The 23,294-nt window shown below is 37.0% G+C and overlaps 1 protein-coding gene across 2 annotated transcripts in view; it reads left to right on the forward strand.

Moving 5' to 3' along the window:
• Positions 1-11,573, forward strand: part of LOC309503659 (uncharacterized protein) — a 245,098-nt gene extending 233,525 nt beyond the window's left edge. For both annotated transcript variants that reach the window (XR_014207794.1, XM_082176436.1), the window contains 2 exons: positions 6,702-6,851; positions 10,770-11,573. Coding sequence is in view for 1 of the 2 variants with exons in the window: in XM_082176436.1 (XP_082032562.1) it covers positions 6,702-6,826 (125 nt within the window). In the remaining variant the exon portion in view is untranslated. The remainder of the gene's footprint in view (positions 1-6,701; positions 6,852-10,769) is intronic.
• Positions 11,574-23,294: the final 11,721 nt, after the last annotated feature.

Consider the following 23,294-nt stretch of genomic DNA (forward strand, 5'->3'; position numbering starts at 1 on the left):
GTTGCGGCTACATGTTGCTAAGATAATAATTTGATATTCTAATAAGCATACAAACTCTTGAATTATTGAATTGTGTATAATCAAATTTCCCTGAACTGTTTAAAACAGCATTTATTTTTAGATAGCGTTTTAAATTCGATTTGTAGACTTTTATTTTAGACAGCCCTTGGTCAATGTGGTGAATGGTAAGTAATTTTATGCTTACACATATTCGCATTCGCTCAGGATTCTGTTGGTGATAGCCTACTGTAACCGAATACCGAAATCTGGAAGTCCTTACTCTGAAATTTGAGCAGTGTTGATAGTATAAGTTACGTTAGTCTGTGTGCCGAGGTAAAGTTAGCTAGCTGCTAGTAGCTGTAGCCTGTCACTGATTGAGTAGCTACACTATTTGATCAGATACTTTGCTCAAAACCAGTCGGAGTTATGTAGGGCCCTATGAATTCCGTTTTAGTTGTCCAAATTTCGTTTTTATTGTTTACAATTGTGACAGGCGCCCGCGCATGAGAGAACGAGCAGAGAGAGAGAGAGAGAACCTCCTCCGGCCGCGCGCGCGCACTCTCACAGTCTTCAAACTGTCTTGCTCTCCCTCCCTCCCTCCCTCGCGCGTATTAACGTTAATCAAAATTGATATTACCATCAAAATCAATAGAGAATTGACATGATGGTAATAGGTCGGAAGACCGAAATTTCACGTGAAGCATTCAGAGATTTTTTCCCCGTGAGTTACAGCTGGGTGTGAATTGTACTAAATAACGTTGCCTCATCTTCTCTGAAAAGTGTTCCGCACATTCAGCTGACATAAACCACACTTTAAATAAACGAACAAAACCTATCCAGTGATGAAATGTTTTCTGTGTTCAAACTTCACAGAGGCAATTTATGAGATCAATGTAGATCGGGGGAGAACAAAAAAGTGTTGGCTGATTTTTATTGACAGATTGTCACACTCTACAGCCAATGATATTGTTAACAGTGTGTGCGCGCCTGACCAATGACAGTGTAGTGACCATACATTTCAGTTGAATGTTTGATTTGAAGTGATAAGTACACAGGTTAATTTCTAAGAAAATGTATGCTTTACATTGTATTAGAAAGGACAGTAATGCTAATACAGTTCATTTAAATGTTTTGAATGGGAAATATATTAAAAGATGAATGTTACATGTATGTTTAAAAAAGTAATCAACTTCAAATCAAATCAAAAGGGCTCAACTTAACTCTTGCAGAGATCAACTTAAAGTTCATGTTACTTAGAAATGTGTTTTATTGTGGCCAAAAAACTTCTTCACCTAACTTAAAACATTATGTTGGATCAACTTAATTACTTGCATTCATGTTGAAAATTGTTAAGTTCATGTTACTTAGAAATGCGTTTTATTGTGGCCTAAAAGGTAATTCACCATACTCAAAACATCGCTTTTAATTAATGTAATTCTGCCAGCAGTCTTAAGGCCCGTACACACCGGGACGAATTTCGCGCGCGATATTCGCCGACGTTTAACGCCTTGTGACTAAACAAAGGGCGCCAATGTGAGTGTGCACACCGACGCGAAAAACGGCACGTGTAAAAGCGTAATTTTTTTTTAAACGCCTCGGGTTCGTTTTTTTGGTTTGACGCGCCGCGTCAAAAACTATCCGACCAATGAGATTGGCGCTTTTGCTCACGTGTCTGGAGCTTCTGAAGTTACAGTAAAACACAACTTGGGGGCGCTCAAACACGAAACGGTCTTGCCGAGCACACATACGTAACAGCGAAGAAGATATACGCCAAGTAGCGTCTACACTGCCCATAGACAGACACTGCCGGGAAGAAATAAGACGAGGAAGATGCAAGGCAAGATGAATGTAGAGATGCTGGTCTCGTTGGTGTCGGAACATAAATAACTATATGACAAATACGACAGCGACTACAAAAATCTTGATAAAAGAGAACTGTTATGGAGTGGTATTGCAGAGTATATACTGTTATAGAGTGGTATTGTATTTCTGTTTTACATTAAGAGCCATCTAATGTCAGGGAATGAATTTGCATGTTCACTCGGCTCATCGTCAGCGAAAATCGCTTGGGTGTGAACACAAAAAACGCGTTGAAAAACGCTGGCGAATAACGCGCGCCGATATTCATCCCGGTGTGTACGGCCCTTTAATATAAAAATTCTAGTGGAAAACGTTAACATATACATTTTTTTGTTGACCCAATGTTTTATTTTTTAGAGCGTGGTTCTTTTTCTTCTAAGTGATGTTTTAGTTTTGTCCTAGACAAAGGTCCTTATTCATAAATATTTGAACCCCGAATACAGCAACTTACCAATCAGAATCAAATATCCATCCATCCATCCATCCATCCATCCATCCATCCATCCATCCATCCTAGCATTTTTCACACTCATTTGCAGGGTCTGATTCACACACACACTTTATTTGGCACAGGTTTCTTACTGTGAGGCGACAGTGCCACCCACCATGCCGCCCAATCAAGCATTCAACAGTTCTGTCTGACAAATGCTTTCATTGCACTAAAATGAGCAGCATGAACATTCTTCAAAACCCATTGATTTGTGATCCATGGATGAAAGAAAATTATACAGGTTTGGAACATAGACAGCTCAGTTTTGAAAGAGTTTTTATATCTCTCTATGCGTATCTATCTCTCCTCCTTTCTCAGTGTTGTTCTCTTTAACATCTACCAGTGTCTTGTGAAGTGTTGAGAGAAAGGAGGCTTAAAACTGTGCAGTTCACAAGATGCCAGAAGGAGTTTTGGAGAGAAGTTGTCTTTAGAGAGAGAGAGAGAAAGAGAGGCGTAAGAATAGAGGGATGAGTTTATCTCAGGTCTGTATGGAGGATGATGTCTACTGGGGCTTTAGATGGCCAAAGTAAATGACAACACAGGGGAACCAGGAAGAGCCAGAGCTGTCAGTCACACTCACACACAGACTTAAGCTAGTTCAGAAAGCATAATGCAAGCTTTATGGGTATATATGTGTGTGTGTGTGCAGATACTCTTGCAGTATCAGTTTGTGGACTAACAGGGATTACCACCGCTGAGCCGTCAGGGGAGTCACATAGCTATTAGTATCTATATCCACCTTCCTCTATCTTCCTCTGTCTCTCTCTTTGCCTCTTTCTGCCACTTGAAATGCTTCTTTCTGCAACTCACAGACTCTTCACGATTTTCCCTGTCGTGTGTCGAACTTCTTTACCTTTCCTCTGAACTTCTTTTCAGAACACTTTGTGAAAAGATCTGTGACAAATCACCTCGTCCAGACAGTCTGTCTGAAGCTTCACATGCCACCAGCATTATTCAATCCGATCAGCAGACAGCAATCTCTACAGACATATATCATAATTGGAATGCAATCTTTGAGAACTAACCACTTCTCTCTCACACAATCTTCTTATTTTCTACTTGTTCATTCTATGAAACCCTTAGGTAGATAGAGTGGGGAGTGTTCTAACGTGAGGTGTGTTGTTAAAACTCAGTTAAGTGATAAGAAGGGGTGAAATCTGACTGTGTGTAATTTTACGTGACTAATTTTGAGGTAAGAAAATTACATTTCCCATCTGTTTCATAATTTTAGTTTTGTTAAATCATGGGTATTTAAGTCATTCTTAGATTAAAATAACATCAACACATGAAGACTTCAGATGCAAAAGCCTCTAAGTCCATCTAAAGTTTTTGTTTAATATTAACATTTTTATCAAGCTCCTATGTATAGGTTTCTACCCAAGTACCGACATTTCTGACTGGGCTGAGGCTGGGATTTAGTGAGTTTGAAGTGAAAGTATTTGATGAACGTATACTATGTGCGGAGAGCATTCACTCAATATTATTATCTCATTTTTGACAGAGGTGGCTTTTCGAGGCTTCTGCATTGGAGAATTTATGTTGTCACATTGTCTTCCTATAATGTAAAAGTACAATAAATTTAGATTCTATGCAAACAAATTGCAATGAGGTGGTTGTTTTGCAACAATGTGGAGACAATTATGTGCAGAGAGAACCTTTAATTGTTTTGCATGGCCCATACAAAAAGGATTTATACCTTTATGGGATGGCCATACAAAAATAGGGTTGTCATTTGTTTATTTGTTCTTGTTTTATCTATTATTTAAAGTTTGTAATCAAGCTTCCTTGTGCTGTCTGTATACATTATTGCAACAATTATAAATGACCAAAATAAGCCAAATGAAGGATGCGAAGGATGCTGCCTTTGAGGAATCCTTCAAACTGAGACGTCCTTCGACGGAGCTTGATGATGTCCTTATTAGCTTGTCGATTGACAATCACTCTTTATCAGTGGTTATATCAAATTATTAATTCAACTGATTTGTTCAAAATGCTGAATCAGCAACGAAACAAGTCTTTATGAGTCACTAAATCCTTCATTCAACTGATTCTGTTAATAACATGTAATAAACCTACAATGTAGTAAACACCTAAGGGCAATTCCAGCGTTATGGATGTGACATTTGAACTCATTATGACAGGTGAAATGTCTCAGAAAAAAAAAACTTCTTATAATATTTAAATTGGAAATGCATATTCTCAGAGCACCCAATCTGGGGAATTGACAGGCAAAATATGTTTTTCTAAAATATATTTAAGCACCCCCAAAAAAGGAAAATATGCATGCGTTATGGATGTGACGGGAAATGACAGAGTTTTTGGTATACTGTTCGATTTCCTTTAAAGTCTGTGAACTTTTGAGTCCAATGTATAAATATTGCTATCCACATGATGAAGGGGTCTTAGCTGAACATAAAAATATCAATGTTTAATATATATATATAGTGTATTATGAGGAAAAACCAGCGTTATGGATGTGACAAAAACCCTGTTATGGATGTGACGCGTCTGAAATAGCCTACATAGAATCTGTTTGGAAAATCAACAATCAAACCATCATGGCACTTTTGTTGACGCATTAAGAAGACTGTCTGAAATGATTCTGAACTTAAAAAGGGTTTTGTTCTTTTGGTTAAAACTTTATTTTTTCATGGTAAAGATGACCTTTGCATGGAATTGCCCCTAAGTGTGTTGCTCGGTGTGTGGCATATAAATATTATCGTTGAAGAAATAAACAGCCACATTTCCTGGCAATATTGTATCTAAAATGTAAGTTACTACTAAGTTCTCGTTTATTGAACCTCATACAATTGTACTACCTCCTTATTACCCAAATAACTTACTCAGAAAAGCCTTCACTACTACTTAACGTGACATTTTAGAATTAGCAATTGAACTAGCAACGGCAGATCCTGAATCCATTGAGTAAGGTAAATCTGGGAATATTATATAACTACTGTATAAAAGATAGACACACAACACAAACAAGTTACCGTTGTTGATGCAAAAAGGTTTCATCTGTCTTCCCTACAGTATATATATATATATATATATATATATATATATATATATATATATATATATATATGTAATGTAATTCTGATTCAAACTCGTGAACATGTCTTGTTCTTGTGCCGTGTCTCCAGTTATAAAGTGCTTTGTCAAACTCATAAGCAAAGAAACAAACAGCCTGAAACCCGGCGTGAACATGAAACACTCTTATCTTTCATCAGGCCATATCTAGCCAAACGTTTGTTTGCACAGCTGCGACTTCTGTTTTTCACTGTTTATTTAATACAGTCAAAGTTTCAACTTGTTCTTTATCGTCGGTCTTTGAAACAAACATGGAAATGATGGAATTGTTTTTTTAATGACTTCAGCCCATTAGCATTTAACTGTGCTGTGTCTTTTATACTTCACTTGTGGAAAGTTTGCTTCTTTCTTTCTTAATTGAACAATTACCTTGCAGGGTGAGTTCCCCCAAAAATGAAAAATGTCATCATTTACTCACCCCCATATAATTTCAAGCATGTATGATTTTCTTTCCTCAATGATCACAGTCAGAACTTTATAATGGAGTCTGGCAGACTCATACAGCATTCTGAATGATCAGTGGTGAAGTTTAGTAAGTTGCATTATTAAAAAAAGTAACAGTACTGGTTTTGTTTTTATATAGAATAATTATTTACCTACTTTCTCACTTTATTTTCTTATTTGGCTGAAGTGAAGAGTTTTTTGTTTTGTTTTTGCTATGCATAAGTGTTTGTTTTTCTGACATAGTTTGCACTGTATTGGTTTGTTGTATCATGTAGCGCCACTCACTCCAGCGTAGACAATACAATAGGGCTATGCTGACTGTATTATGAGGATGAGACTGAGTTTTTCAACTCTAGGCTATTTTGTCAATAAATAAATAAATAAGCATTACTAGTAACTCAGGTGTCATATATCATTTAAAAAGTAAGAAACTTTTCTAAACTGTTTACTTAATGCACATTGGCCCCTAATTACGATATCTGCATGGGTTAGACATCCTAGTAAGAATTTAGGCCACCTCAGAACAGCTGCCTCAGCCTTTGGCAGGACTACTTCAGACACATCGTCTCCAATCTAGATGAAAGTGAGTGAAAATAATCGGAAGGAAGTGTGATGATGGGGCTGAATAAAAATAGAAGCCTTTTTTTGCTTGTTTGCGAGCTTCACTCATTCAATCATGTGCAATTTGCTGGGGTAATTGAGGTGGGGCGCATAGGAAAGAGTTAAGCAATTAAGAGTTCACGGGTCGCAGCTGCGTTCTGACACGGCGTCATTAGTTTTCTGACAATCTGCTTTTTTCTGTTGCCTCCCTCAGGTTTTCTCAGGCCAGGAGAGAGTTTCAGATTAAAACATCTGGAGTTTCATGTTGAAACGGCATCATTCTCCCACCGAGACCCGAGTGAAACCATTAGGCCAATGAAGACAGAAGAGCAAGTTTGACTGCGCCAACACACACTGCGTTCCGGTAAGCTCTTTAATCACTGCTTATCTGCAGGAGTACAGCTAAACACCTTCCTCTCCCTCCTGTTGAAATCTACATCACTCCCTCAAACCTCGGCCCTTCATCTCTTTCTCCCTCTGTAATATCATTGTTTTTCAGTTGTATTTTGTTTCCTCTCGCTTTTTTCCCCAAGTTTGAGAAAACAGCCTGTGCCGCTGATATGTGTGCCAACTATGACAAAAGCACTGCTGAGGAATGTGCCGTGTGTCTATATGATAGAATGCTGGGTAAATATAGCTGTCGTTTTCATACGGGTCTGTTTCTGCACCATTGTTTTCGCTGACAGAATGAAAACACAAGGCCTAAACAGATGCAGAAGAATACGATATACTGTGCATGCGTTCAGTCATACATTTTCTCTCTTTTTTGTGTTCTGTCTACAGTTTTATTGATCAATACAATTCATATTTTATATTCTCATGCCCAAGTCCTCCTTTTATATTGTTTCAAATGGCTTTACGGCAATTACAAAGAATGAACAATTATTATTATTGTTCCTTTTCATCATAAACACTCTTTAGGGAGATTTTCTGGACTATTAAAGAGATAGTTCACCCAAAAAATATTCAGATAAGTTGAAAAATAATTGTCCTTTCAATCAAAATCATTGGGCTTCAATGTTGTTCTGAACCCCATTGACTTTCATTATGGACAAAACAGTTGAGACATTCTTCAAAATAATATCTTTTTGTGTTTTGCAGAATAAATTCAGTCATACGGGTTCAAAATTATATTATTGTTAACTATACCTGTAAAGTGCACTGAATCGTAGCGACAGATCTTTTTTTTCCCCTTGTACATCCGAGTGAAACAGACTATCGAAAAAGAGAAAAAACATTGGGAGAAAACTTTGTTCTATTCGTCAGTTGTTGTTTGGATAGAGTCAGATTGGCTGAATGTGAGGGCTGGGGTTTAAGCTGACTTAATGATTAGGGAAGTCAGGCATACCAAAAGATTTGTCAGGAGAGTTATGATTTATTTTTATTAAAAATTACATTAAAAAAAACAACAAAAAAAAAAACAATAGCATCATATACAATAAGTTCATTGAGATGCATTTAGAAAATAGAGGTACATTTTCATTTCATGCTGAGTGCCGACTTGAAGTCTCTTCCCATTCTGGGAATTGTTCCGGTTCCGGAGTTGTCATTAAGATGACTGAGTCATGTGGGTCTGGGATACCACCCTGTGATTTTTGGCCAGATCTGTATCTCAGTAGTTCGGCTCATATGTGCTATTCTCATCGACTGCATCACACGTGGTATTTCCTGTTGACATTAGATCAAGCGGAGGGCTAGGAACAGAGGAAGCGGACTAATTGATGGATCGATTGCTTATCAACACTGCAAATCAGGGAAATTGGTAGTAAGCTTTCCCTCTTAACAAGCAAATCATTGCACAGTTAAGAAGAGTAGTTCACACAAAAATGAAACTGCTATCATTATTTACTCACCCATATGTCATTCCAAAGCCATGTTGTCATGTTTTCCCACATAACACCAAAAAAGACATTTGTATGCAGCTCTTTTCCATAAAAGGACAGTTCAAAAAGCATCCATACGATTTGTGCATTATTTCCCAAGTCTTCTGATGCCATGATATACAATAGCTTATGTGAGGAGCAGACTTGTTTTCACTGACAATCTTTCTTGTAATCACATGTCATCCCTGCTTAAACAGTAGAGCATGGTCGCTTTGGATAAAAGCGTCTGCCAAATACATTTTTTTACAAAAGTTTTTACAACAAAATGCCAAAGAGATTTTGACAAAGAGGATTGCTGTGAATTTTGCCATGAATAACAACCTGTGCATTTTTTTGTATTCTTTCCCACTCAAAGCTATTACATGGCTTTAGAGGACTCAGGCATGAGTCATATGTGACCCTGGACCATAAAACCAGTCACATGTCGCACAGTGTATATGTGTAGCCAACAATACATTTTACGGGTCAAAATTATCGATTTTTCTTTTATGCCAAAAATCATTAGGATATTAAGTAAAGATCATGTTCCATGAAGATATTTCATAAATTTCCTACCATAAATATATAAAACATTTATTTTTGTGAGTGAATGCAGCACAATCGCCAACATAAATGGACAACTTTAAAGGAGATTTTCTCAATGTTTCAATTTTGTTGCTCTCTAAGATTCCAGATTTTCAATAGTTGTATCTCAGCCAAATATTGTCCTATCCTAACAAACCACACATCAATGGAAAGCTTATTTATTCAGCTTTCAGATGATGTATACATCTCAAGTTTTAATAAATGTATCCATGTGACTGGTTTTGTGGTCCAGGGTCACATATGGACTAATTTTATTATAAAAATATGTGCCATCTTCTCATTCTTTCATATTTTTTTATGTATTCATTTATATTATGTGAATAGACACAATCTTTGATTCATTTTGTTTTTATCAATGGCTAAAACACCAAGCTTCGGGATGTAGAAAAAAAAATATCTGTTCTTATATCTGCTCTACCCAAAATGTATTGAGTAGTTCTGATGTAATTTCCTCTTAGTCATCAAATATCACAGGACATATCATGGCTCATTTATGCTGCATTGATATAATTTAATCCAAGTTGGTCCGAACAACTTCTGTAAAACTGTTCTCTGTCCAACTAAATTAGACATGACTGGCGCACACTGGCATTAGCTGTGCCATAAATGTTAGTTCTCATAGAATGACTGTGGCTTTGGCGTATCACTTGTGAGATATGAGTTCAATAATCACAATAAATGTGCCAAATCTTTGTACAAATACGTTGTAGTCATCAAAAGAAAATTATTGTACAAATGTTTTTTCTTGCATATTTACTATGCCATGAGAGGTCAATGCTATTGATGAGCAGGCAACCGGAAATGGTTATGGTTATACAACAGGTTATGGAGACAAATTATTCTAGAGTATTAATATTTACTGTAAAATTTGCCCAGCTGAAATATCGAAAGTCAGCCCGTTGTCGAAGAACTTACTATGTAAGGGATAATGTAGTGCGAGGCAGTTGTTATAGCAAATACAACCCCGACAGGCTGATCAGGACCCCGATGCTGATCAGGACCCCGCTTATTACATGGCTACCTACCAAATAAATCAATAATTTGACACAAAAATATTGATTTAAAAAGGAGTTTATTGATTTAAAAATGATTGTATTGCTTCCACTAAAGAAAATAGTCCGTTCCGTCTCTACGGTTAGAATCCTGCGTCCATACCAACACTCTGTTTTTCATGGCAGCGGTGTGTTATACTTAGCAGTGGCCTGTTATCAAGAAATAACAGACCACATTCTACATTAGAATTCAACCAAGCCATGTAATAAGACTGGTTTAATTTATCACCGGAGAACACAGCACCCTGAACAACATGCCAAGTTTGTTTTCTCAGTTACCCACATTTCAAAAATACTGAAACTTTATTTTTGATATCAGTTTTTGGCTGAATGAAAACTTGATCTCTGGTTTCAGAGTTTTTGGTACATGTACATCACAAGATTTTGCCTTGGGTAAGTGCTGTTTTTAGGCATAAGCTTAATTGCTTTTGTAAAATGGCGGCAACATCAATATGATAATGACAATAAGATTTAATGTTAATAATAGTAATACTAATTGATGATTATTGGAATAAACAATTTTCTACAAAGTGACAGTTTAGAAAGTCTGTTGTCTGTTTACAGTTTGACACACCAGTTCGAAAGTGGCTCGAATTTAGAATCTCAAAAGCTGTTTTTCTACTTTTCGTTCTATTGTTTGTTTAGTATTGTTTTCTTCAGTCTTTCCTCCTTTCTTTTTCTCTCTTTTGGCAGACAGAGGAAGGGAAAACAGAATTAACCTTGTCTGGCTAAAGCCATCTTTTCCTCTCCTTCCACATGTAGCTCATACAGACATAACCTGCCCTGTCCGGAGGGCAGGAGACACACAGAGGGAGAGGGAAAGAGACACGGGCGAGGGCAGGAGAGCGGGTAAATAAACAGAACAAACTACAAACCCCTGTGAGCACTGATACCCAGCTCTCTCCTCAGATCATTCCCTCAGTCCAGAGCCGCTCTCTCGCCGTCCAGCCTTTAAACACCAGCTGGTGGACCTGAACCCCGACCGAGGCCTCGATCCCTTACAAATGTTTGGATTACAGGAATGACCCGCTGAAGGAGTGTTTCACTGTTAAGTGGGATATTATTCTTGTGGGCTACTCTCAGGCAGAAAGCAAATTCTATACCTGTTTTGGCATAAAGGTTTCAGTGTACATGTACAGTACGCGTCAACAAAGAGCTCCTTGTGTTCGAAGCGAACGCGCACACACTTACAAGAAAAGAAAAGATGAAAAGGGGTGGGGGGAAAGTCCAACATTGCCTAGATGGAGTCAGTCAATGGAGCCGTCAAGTTATCAGTGAACTCCAGTGGCATGTAGTCAGCCAAGCAGAGGAGAGGGGAAGAAAGGAGCGGAGGGGAGGGCTGAAACAGGACACTGGTTTAGGGTGCGACGGCTGAGTTGAGCTCTTATCAGCACTTCTCTCTCAATTACACCGCTAACGCTACTCTCTCGCTCTTTTTATTTCAATCTCTCCATTATTCCACTTATCTGTGTTGCTTTCTTACCTAGTGCCTTTGCAAAAGGGCAAATTACGTGAAAGGGGAGAAAGCATTTGAACAGATCCCAAATTGTGAGCTCAATGAAGGCGTTTTTTTGTGTGTGTGAGAGAGAGAGCGAGAGAGAGAGAGAATTATATTTTGTAATTATATTAATTTGTACACAATCTAAATCAATAAATGCAAATAAAATGCACATATAACAGACAGTTAATGATTTGAAATATCTAGGTGTTATTTTAGATTCTCAATTCAAATTTGATGTGCATGTAAAGAGGCTGTGTAGAACCATCAGAACAATCTTAGCAGCCAAGTTATAGATGCATGCAATGGTCTTCTCACATCTATCTTATTGTGTGACTGTCTGGAGTCAGGTTTCTCAATTGACTAAACCTGTTAGATCTTAATAAACAAACACTAAAAATGTTGGACAAGAACTCATTTAGGTGGCACAATTGCAATATTTTACAAAAATGTAGTTTTCTTAGTTTTGAGAATTGTATAAATTTGTCTCTTATTAAAATGGTTTTTAAATGTATAAACAATCTTGCTCCAGATATTATATTTCAATTAATATCCGAACAGAGTAGTGAGGGGATCACTAGAGGTGCAACTAATCAAAATTGCATAGTACTGAAGAGAAAAACTAGTTTGCACAATCCGCAGTTTCAGTTAAAGGTGCACTGCTTTGTGTGTGTGTGTGTGTGTGTGTGTGTGTGTGTGTGTGTGTGTGTGTGTGTGTGTGTGTGTGTGTGTGTGTGTGTGTGTGTGTGTGTGTGTGTGTGTGTGTGTGTGTGTGTGTGTGTGTGTGTGTGTGTGTTTTAAAGCCTAAAGGCTGCAAATTAGCCTTTGGCTAGAAGCTTGTATGTCGAGAATCAGCTGCTTGAAATTGTAGCAATGTAATTCTGCATTGTCCCTGTTAAATAAACAAACTAACCAAATGTAACATGATCATTCGGAAATCATTATAATATGCTGGGTTTGCTACTGAAGAAACATTTCTTATTATTAATGTTGTAAACAGTTGGTCTGCCTAATATTTTTTGGGGGGAAACCATGATCCTTTTTTTTTTTTTTTTGAATCCTTTGATGAATATACAGCTTTTATGTTCCACAGAAGAAAGAAAGTAATACAGGTTTGGAACAACAAGAGTTTGAGAAAATGGTCACAATCATTTAATTTTTGGGTGAACTATCCTTTTAAGGTTTTAGCCACTTTCTGTATGACCAACTAGCTGATGTGTTTGTATTCGCTAAGAGCATCAGCATGTATGAAACTGGCAAACAACACCAGAATGCACAGTACTAAATAAAGATGAAGATGGATTATGACTCTTCACAATGAATATTCACTGCTGAATTCACACTTGTGAACACACACACACACCTGTGTGAACTCAGGCAGCTGGTTTGGCACTACAGGAATAGAACATGAGACATTGTAGAGTAGCAATTTTAACACTTTCCAACACTTTTAAGAAGATGACACCATCTTAAACAAGATATTGAAGCAAAGGTGGAAAAAAAATCCAAATGAAAGGCAGCTTCCCAACACCTCTATTCTCAGTCTCTTTTCAAAGTGCGTAGCTGCTTTTTCTTATTCCTCCATCTTTTATAAGAATGAAAAATGTGTGTATATTGCACTTATCTCCTTGAGATTCTAGGCAGTCATCTCTCTCTCTCTCTCTCTCTCTCTCTCTCTCTCTCTCTCTGTATTCTGGGAATCTTTTTTCTTTGTTTTTAGCTTTTTTTTCCTCTTATATTGATTTTAATACGATTTAGTCACTAAATTGATTAAGATTAAAGTTTTCTGAATATTATGTAGAGAATATTTTTGAATATATGTGTTTTTATATGCATAATTTTTGTGTATATGATTTAGTATCATGGCACCAAAACTCGTAACATCTCATAACATCTGCTATATATTATTTCAGTTGCATTTGCATCCTAAGAATTTGTTCACTTAATTTTTTGTGGGAATAAAATGGATTGTTTATATTGTTATATTTTATTTTTAATCTAATGATATTATTTTAATAAATTTAATTCAGTTTTAAATGGTAATTTTATTTTACTTTAAATTATGATAGGCTACTCTTTATGTAAGATTGTTGAATGTCCATTAATGGTTAAATATTGAGGAAGAGGATGGTTTTTATTGTGAAATCATATTTATTTTTTGGAACTATAAAAATAACTTTAAAAAAAAACCAAACACAGGGCTTAAGGGGCTTTTTACACAACACCGTTTTCAACTGAAAACGTAAAACTTTTTATGCGTTTTGGCCGTTCGTTAACACGACAGCTGCGTTTTGGGTGGCTGAAAACGCAAACTTTTGAAAAACAGGTTTCAAAGTGAACGTTTTTGAAAGCTGTCTCCGTGTGAACAATAAAAACGGGAATCTTTGAAAATGATGATGTCATGCACATGTGTATTACATGTTCAGTCTTGTTTCATCGCCATCTAATGGCCTAGCAGCAGAAAACAACGTTTTTAGTCTTTTTCGCCAATCCGTGTGAAGGGGGATCATTTTGACATTGGTGTCGTCTGTACAAGGAAAACTTAAAGGAAAAACGTCTCAGTTTTAAGCAGTTGTCGTGTAAACGTACCCTAAATATACAGTGAACTAATCAAAGAAAAGCGACACAGCTGACATGACTAATTACACAATGAGTAACCTAGGAGTCTAACTAGAAGTGGGAACAAAGGAAACCGGAACAGAAAGCAAAAACAACTTAAACAGATTAAACATAACCCTGACAGTCACTACCTGCGTTTACATGGACCCTAACAATCCGATAGTAATCGGACTACTAGCACAGTCGGACAAAAAAAAGTCAAATGTAACCACGTCAATCAGAATAATTTAACCACATTTCATTCGGGTTGTAAGGGGTGGTTTAAGTATTTTCTAATCTGATCGAGATTACATATAAACTCTTGATCAGAAAAAAAAAAGAAGAAAAAAAACTGGAAGTACTGCGTAGAAATGGTGATGACGTACTGTATGATGCATGGAATGAGCTGTTGTTGTTGTTGAATAGTGTCATAAATGACTGTTATGTCATTCTAAAATTCTCCTTCCACTCATCTTCTGTGAAGTGGAGCAGGACAACATCCCACCAGTCCTTGTTTCTGACTCTCATCCACAGACGACTTGTTTTGGGCGCGAGAATGGTCGTGGTTCATGTGCTCATCGTCTCCCAAAATAGATAAACATTAAGTCTGCTTTTTTTAAACAAAGATTAGAAGCAAAATAGGAGAATTGTAAGTGGAAACAGAGGGAAACTGTATATTTGTGCAGTGTGCGCATGTCAAAAAATCTATTCCGTTTTAAAGCTTGTGACATATAAACACATGCATTAACCTGATCCCTTTATTTAGCATTCATGTGAACACTGTTCGGATTCGTCAGTCGGAATGAATTAATTTCAATTGAAACAAAAGGTGTCCATGTAAATAAACCTATGTGTTTATGAGATGATCAACAAATTACTTGTGTTTTGTTCATAATATCTAAAGATATTTCAACATATATCAAGAAGTATCAGAATCAGCATTGAAATTTTCAGTTTAGTATCTAATTTTGCAAACTCCCTTGTGACATGACCTGTATTCAGGAAGGACATTTTTTACCTGAGACCTGGCGCCAGTGTAATTAGCATGACAGTGTAAACTATATTCATGTCTGAAAGGCTCTAAATGTTTGTTATTGTGCTGGTTTTAATTCTCTTTTTTGCAGGCAGTGAACTATAGACAAAGAGCCGAGGTCCTTTAGGAGACCGGAGTGCTTTAAAGGCACTTAAATGTATTGTTTACCAAGCAAATGCTTAATTGCCAGGTTGAATTAATTAATTACACTTCTTCTAAAGACAACAATACCCCAATCCCCTGAGTGAACCTTGGTGTGTGTGTGTGTGTGTGTGTGTGTGTGTGTGTGTGTGTGTGTGTGTGTGGAGTGAAGGGGGCTAGAGGTGACTCTCTCCTTCTTCCCTCTAAAAATAAACTAAAGGGAAAGAATTGCAGAGAGGGAGAGGACGCAAATGGGGTGGGTCCAGGGGGAGAAGACAGGTTAACATCACATTAAGTGGAAAGGGCAGCGCAGTTTCTCTCTGCTCAAAGTGGAAATTGTGTGCATATCACTGAACACCCCTCACACTGAAAAGCTCATTAGCATGAGGCAGAGAAAGACAGAGCTCAGTCCGATACTTGCTGGAGTTCTCCAGGGGTGAGCCCACACTCGAAGAGACCCCTGCACAGATCGATGGAACTGTGAATGTTTGCACACTTGAATTTAACACACATTTTATCAATTCAACTGTTAAGGTAAAGGATGTTGATTCTTCTATGTCAGTTTAATATGCAAAGTAAATTTTAAAGCTGCAGTCGGCAAGTCTGGCAGATTGGGTCGATTAGCCACAATTTTGAATGTTTACAACTCTCATGCCCCTCGCCACTACCAGCGAGCACCCTCCCGTCGAGGTCGTGCTCGTCAGTGCGTCACTGTGCGTGTACCTGATTTTCTGTGAACGCGTCCGTCTCTTCAGCATCTATCAACACCATGGACTCGGAGGTAGGCTGCCCTGGCTAATCTATCCATAGATAGCAATAACCGAGGAATTGGAAGTTTGTTAGTAGATTTTCTCTACGCCATCACTAGTGTTGTTTTTGGCAGCCTGTTTTAATTTTAGTTTTAGTCTAGTCTTTGTGTCAAGCTGTCGTTTTAGTTTTTATTAGTTTTAGTCACGTTCATTCTCATTTTAGTCTAGTCAAGTTTTAGTCGACGAAAACTGATGACATTTTAGTCTAGTTTTAGTCAACGAAAACTGATGACATTTTAGTCTAGTTTTAGTCGACGAAAACTGATGACATTTTAGTCTAGTTTTAGTCAATGAAAATTGTATTTTAGTCTCTTTTTAGTAATGCAATTCTATTTAACCCAGTCAATATAGAATTTCAAACAAGGTTATCTTATTATATTTAGTACATTTAGGGCTGTGACGGTGGCAGTTTTTTTTTTTACCACCGCGGTAATGGACCAACTACCGGCGGTGGTTGGGGGGTTATTTAAAAAAATAAAAAAATAAAAAAATTAAAACTCGTATTATATTTCCACACAAAGACGCATGATATAGCCTACCACTCTGCGCTTTGAGAGGGATGTGGGACACGAGCAGGAGAGAGACCATCGATCTCTTTATGATATCTTCGTGTTTTCTACTTGATGTAAATTGGTCTGAAGAGCGAATTTTATCCTCCACAAGGGCGAAATGTTTGAGATTGCCCTGCCAGAGAAAGTGAAACTAAAAATCACCCGCGCGTGTGAAACGCGTTTTATAACTAAACTTGACGCGCCTTACCATGTCTAATAACAAGCACAAACTGTGTTAAAAAGAATTTGACATGCAAGTACAAATGTAGGCTATCTGTCCTACAGCGTTTTTCTACTTTACCACAGTAAAGAATACAAATATAATAGGCCTAATTAAAAGCGAACCAATGAAGAAACGTTTATAATCCCTTTAGAAAATGGGTGAGACGTGAGTGAAGATTTGGGAAAAGAAACAAGAGATTCCATGCAGGGATGAGTCACGAATTTTGGATATTCGATTCGTTTATTTAATTACAGAACATCGGATAGGTTGTGCGATTATTCTCTAAAATAAAATCTCCATGTTCTGGTGCTGATGCGGTGACGCGTTCATGTAACCGGAGGATGACGCTGCCAATAACATACAGCTGTCACAAAGAACCGGCAAAAGTAATGATTATGAATGTGTCAAATATATCAATGAGACATTTTAATAGAATAACTAATGGAGTAATATTGTTATATTCGCTGATAATCGGGTGACCAGATCGCAAACCAGAATTTAAACCCGACAAAGCTATGGGTTCACGCACAACTCTCTCATTCGTCGTGACGTTATAACATTTCGTCTCGTCTCGTTTTGGTCAACGAAAATGAAGAGACATTTTAGCATAGTTTTTATTTTGTAAACCACATTTAGTCTCGTTCTTATTCGTCAACGATATTGCATTATACATGTATTTTAGTCATCGTCACATGACCAGCATTTACGTCTCGTCTCGTTTTCGTCAGGTGATAACGGTTCGTTGACGACAATATTTCGTCATAATTTTCGTTGACGAAAGCAACACTAGCCATCACGCTTCATGCAATCTCCAGGCGAACTTCAGGCGTGGCGTGTGCATGTGATATTAACGTGCGCGAGTGAGGGGGGATCTGTGGCGTGTGCACGACCTGTGATTGACAGTCAGATTTCACACCCCCCTGCGCTGATTGGACCCGATGATCCGGGAGCGGTGGATTTTTGCAAAACAAATAACACGCTCCAGGTGGAGTTAGAAGCTCGGTTTTTTTTCTAAAACCATCTTATTTATGTTGTTCTGTCGGATTATAGTGTCAATTTCACTGAATATGATAAAAAAAATGTTGCCGACGGCAGCTTTAAGTAAGCCAATGGTAGATTGACTACTGGAATAATGTAAACACAGACTCTGTCGCACTTTCAAAACACTGCCCTCTTTGTTTGAGTGGCCTGAAGTGTCAACTTTTGAATCAGCCATTGAGGTGACATGTTCAGTTCACTTAGTTTTGTTAAATTGACTTTACATTGTGTGGCCATGACATGAGGATGTCGTTACCTCAACAAAATTATCTCGTAGGCACGACATATTATGACGTTCCCACAAGTTAATATGCCATGGCCACGACAAGTGAACCGAACATGTCCTTTCCCGGTCGCCGTAAGTTTGAGCCGTATCAGTACTAATAGAAATGTGTTTACTAACAGGGCTGATGTGTGCCATTCAATAATCAATTGGGAAATCAATTTCTCAGAAAACAAAACTGAAAAGTATGCGTTTATTTTAAGTTTTTAAGTTTATTTTAAAACATTTGCTGCCTTATTAAGTACAATCAACTTGGATGTTTAAGTCATTTCAACTTAAAATACATTAAACTGACTTAAAAGATTAGTTGAATCTTGTATAACTTGTAAAAAACTTGAAAACTACTTAACTTATGTTGATGAGTTAAAGCAATCTAAAAACATATGTTGTCAAACATATTGATCATATAATTTTTACAGTGTATATTTTTTATTGTACTTGATGAGCATATGAGATTCCTTTAAAATAAATCATATCAAGTTATCAACTTATTGAATAATAGTGTACATAGAATTTACAATTTGATAATTAAAAAAAACAAATAGTGAAAACAACTTATTTGCTAAATGTGACTAGTACTAAATTAGTGGTGACTATAACAGCAGAGGAAATATTTACTTGCCCATACACCATAAATCATGTGGAAGAAATCACTCTGCAATGTTATCTTCTATTGTTTTTTCCCCTTTATATTCCTCAAGAGCAATACATATGTGTCTTATTGTCCTTTATAGAGGAGGAGGAGAGCTGAGAACTTGACGATTTCTCAGGAGAGACGCAAGCATTCCCCTGGTACAGTATGGGATATGATCACCTTGTCCCATATTTTTGTTTTACTTTACTCTAACCTTCTCATCCTTATATCACCCTCTCTGCTTTAGTGTTATCTAACGCTGTCATAAACCTTGTCTCCTGTTTCGCCATTCTTTCTGAATCCTGATTGGCTGCAACTGTCCTGTATAATGTTTGCAGATTTGTCTCATTGAGTTTTGAATGTCTGCAATTAATCTCCCACAAAGCACCAGCAAGACAATAATGGGCCGCTTGAATGCCATCGGCCAGCAAAGTCTATGAAAGAGAGAGAGAGACTCTAGAAATGCGTGTACATTTACTCTATACGTATCTGACTCATAGTCCAACCAGGGGAACGATAAAATGCTTAATGTTTTTATGAGAGCACAAGTGAATGGCTTTGCTTTTATACACTCTATTAATGTGTAATTATAATTCGGATGAAAAGAGAGCTATTATCATTGTGCTGATGAGGCACAGCTCGTTCGCTCCTATCCACTATTGAAAAGCTCTTATTACGATGTTCAGTGTCACTGCGACTGCCTGAGCCTCAGTGGTGAATGCACACAGATGTCTGGGCACCTTTGTTCAGCTGGAAAATTCCCATTGCTGTCTGGCCCTTTTCTCCTTATCGAATAGAATCAGTGTGTTTTATTGGTGGAGTAATGATGAAACTGATCTGGTCTTTGATTGGTTGAGTTAAACCGTCAGTAAAGGTGTTTAATGAGAAAAGCCAAAGTATATGTTTGACAGAATGTTTACATTCTTTTTCATACAATGTGGCTTTTCCATTCCACTGTGTGTGTGTGTGTGTGTGTGTGTGTGTGTGTGTGTGTGTGTGTGTGTGTGTGTGTGTGTGTGTGTGTGTGTGTGTGTGTGTGTGTGTGTGTGTGTGTGTCAGCTTTGCCGAATAAACCATATATTAAAATTATTTTAAATTGTAATAATATTTTACTGTATTTATTTTAAATTTTTTATCCAATAAATGCAGCCTTGGTGAGCATAGAAGACTTTCAAAAACATTAAGTGCATTCAAATCATTATGAGTTGAGTATTTATTTATTTTTATTGCCTTAAAGCCATGGCAAATATATCATGAATATTCAATATATCGCCTAGTCCTAGTTCTGTCATTTCCCGACTGAGAATAAAGCTTATCTCTGAAGTGCATATACTGGCAAAATGATAAACATCTGGCTAAACCTTAAATCTTATTATGTTTGAGATTTTCCTTGAGTGGAAATATCCTGTTCTATCAAAGATCTGTCTTTGATATCAGTTTAAGCACATTTACTTTTCTTGTCAAGTTAAAGGTCAAGATAAAGGAAAGATCTTATGAATATTATTATGTATCTGTGGACATTTTTGATACAGTACATGCATTTACTTTTCTTCTGATCCTCAATAAGATGTATTTATGTTAACATTGCCTATATATGGAGGCACATCTTTTTTTTTGTTGAAAAATTATAAATCAAATGTATGGAAATTATTGTTTTCCTCTCCAGAATATGTATTATGACACATTCTTAAGAATATATACGGTTTACTCTGACAATATATATGGATTATGTTTATTCAGACATCACTTATATCACATATTTCCACATGCATAAGAGCATTTTGGCCTTTGTTAATTCAAGAGCTATTTTGTGTGTGCATGTATGGCAGGACTGTATGACTTCATTGAGATAACCATTGAGAATGAGTGATGGTTTTGGTTCTTTTAACCACATCATTACGGGAGATGAGAGCATGAAAAGTGCTCAAACATACATCTCTGCTGACACTGAGCTTCTTAAGAATGTCAGTTCCAGTGAGAGCCTGTTAATCTAATATATGAGTGTGTGCGTATGTGAGTATTAGCTGGATAGAGAGAGAAAGATGTTTTTACCACCGACATACATCTTGGAAGGTTCCAGGAGGCTTATAAATATCTCCCTTGCTCACTAATGCAGTCCCCAATGGCAGAATGTGTGGAAGGTGACAGTCTTTGTGCATGCGTGTGTGTGTGTTAAAGAGAAATACGTGTGTGAAAGTGCTACTTTGCACTTCAGGATGGAAGGTAATGTAGTCCGACTCAGACCCAAAATAAATAAGTAAACAAGGGAGGCAAAAGATGACAATGACACATTCCCACTTTGAAAAAAAGTGAGAAAATTTCAAAGGGAAGCGCATGGCAGTGAATGTTATGCATCAACGTGGAAGACTGGTGTCAAGATATTGCTGAGGGAACTTTTCAGAGTCATAAACACATCGCTGTTGGCAAAACATTTTGGTGAGGAAAATTAAATGTAAAGATCTCTAAAAGGAAGAGAATAAAGCAGATGGGTCCTGAATAATGATTTGAAGGTCAAGACATTGATTATTTTGTGTAAACATTCAGACATGTTGTTTTTCAGCTTATCTGCCTGTCTTTGAACAAAGTCTTGGAAGTATCTAGAAAACCTTTCTTTCGCCGAATTGAATGTAATTGTAGACGGTGGAAACATTGGAAATTAGTTTTCCTGAGGTTAAAATAAAATGTGAACTGAAATACATAACTGATTAAAATGCAATAGCTAACTAGTAATAGGACATCCAAAATGTTACTTTTTTTTACCTTACAATATGTAGTGCTCTTTGAGTTTACTATTGTTACTGTGTATTTTTTAAAGCATCATAAAACATAATCAAACATTAACCATGGATATCATTTTCTCATGAAATACTGCTAATACTGTAAATAAATTAATAATGGTAATGGTATTAAGCAAGGATGCATTAAATTGATCCAAATTGTCAGTAAAAACATTTATAATTTGACAAAATCGGATGGATGGATACCCAATGAAATTTAGTTTCAGCATTCAGGAATTGTTGCATTAGCTCACTCAAGGGACTTAAGCAACCGGCTTAAACAATATTTTCAATATTTAAGTCTACCCACCATCAATGTTCCACATTGTTTTAGACTCTGTGATGTCTGTTGGATGCAGAAGTAAATTCTTAATCTTTGAAATGGCTACATACCTCTAACCCTGTGTGTATGTGCGTGTGTGCGTGTTAGTGTGACTCCATCAGTGTTTCTGTTCCTGAGATGAACTATTGGCTTGGGTCCACAGCTCTTCATACACACTTCAGAGACCGATGCCCTGCTCTCAGCTCTCTGTTGCCCAGGAAACAACCTTCTCAGTGCCACAGGCAAGGGTGGGCCGCCATTGTGGAGCTCTCGAGTAGAGCACTTCAGCTCACAGGACTGTCTGATTCCCTCTCACGCTTTCTGTAGAATCCCTACCTCTGCTGTTCATTATCTTTTGCCATTGTGTGTGTGTGTGTGTGTCTGTGTTAGGCAGTTATACACCATATCCACATAAATATCTACCCTTGAACATCATTCTAATTATTACAATGGTATCATTTTAATGGTATCAACTTTTATTGCAGCACTGTTTTCTACAATGATGTTCATCAGAAAGAAAGGTTTAATCCCATTTTGTGTTCTTACCTCAATGTCAAAAACAAAAAAGACTACATAAACACAGCTTTTAAAAACTCTACTATAAGTTTTCTGTATGGTATCCATTACTTACATGCTGTTTTAGGACTGATTCCAAGCAAGACGACATTAATCTGAAAGGTTTGTTCATGAGTCTCAGAAGGTCTTGCCCTGAAACCCAAAACCCCTCTGTTATCTTAGATTAATCTGAGAGAGAAGGGGACAGAATCATTATTAAATTCATCAGGTAATTAATTCAATTTCACTGAAGCTGCTCTGCATTACTTAGATGAGTATTTTAATGTGAACCATACTTTGTGAAACATCATAGAGAAGCATGCAGGGCGCAAAAACAAATAGACACTAGAACTCGATGACACAGCATTGTGAAAAACTAATGACCACTTGACTTCTGCGATAAGTAACGATACTATAGTGTTATGTCACACTAAAACGCTGTTAAAATCAGTCGATAGATTAACTATTGCTGTTAATTTCATGCAGGTTTGACAGTTTTACAAAGTAAGCAATGTGAGAATGTCATTTAACCCCTTTTTTTCTTGACGCACATCACTTCAATCTCCTACCACTAGCATTTTTCCACAGTTAATTTGATAATTGCTTGTTCTTTATTAATGTACATGAATATTGGTTATTTTTTCCCATGTAGTCTCAACTGACTGTCTGATGCATACTGGACATAAAAAGGCAAGTGCTAGTCAAAAATAGTCAAAAATCTGGCTTTGCAACTAAAGTGCATACCATTCAAAAGTTTGGGGTCTGTAAGATTTTTGAAATGTTAAAAAAGTCTCTTATGCTCACCAATACTGCATTTATTTGATT

The sequence above is a fragment of the Leuciscus leuciscus genome (genome assembly GCF_965113295.1).
Source record: "Leuciscus leuciscus genome assembly, chromosome: 7".
In the NCBI taxonomy this organism is placed as follows: domain Eukaryota; kingdom Metazoa; phylum Chordata; class Actinopteri; order Cypriniformes; family Leuciscidae; genus Leuciscus; species Leuciscus leuciscus.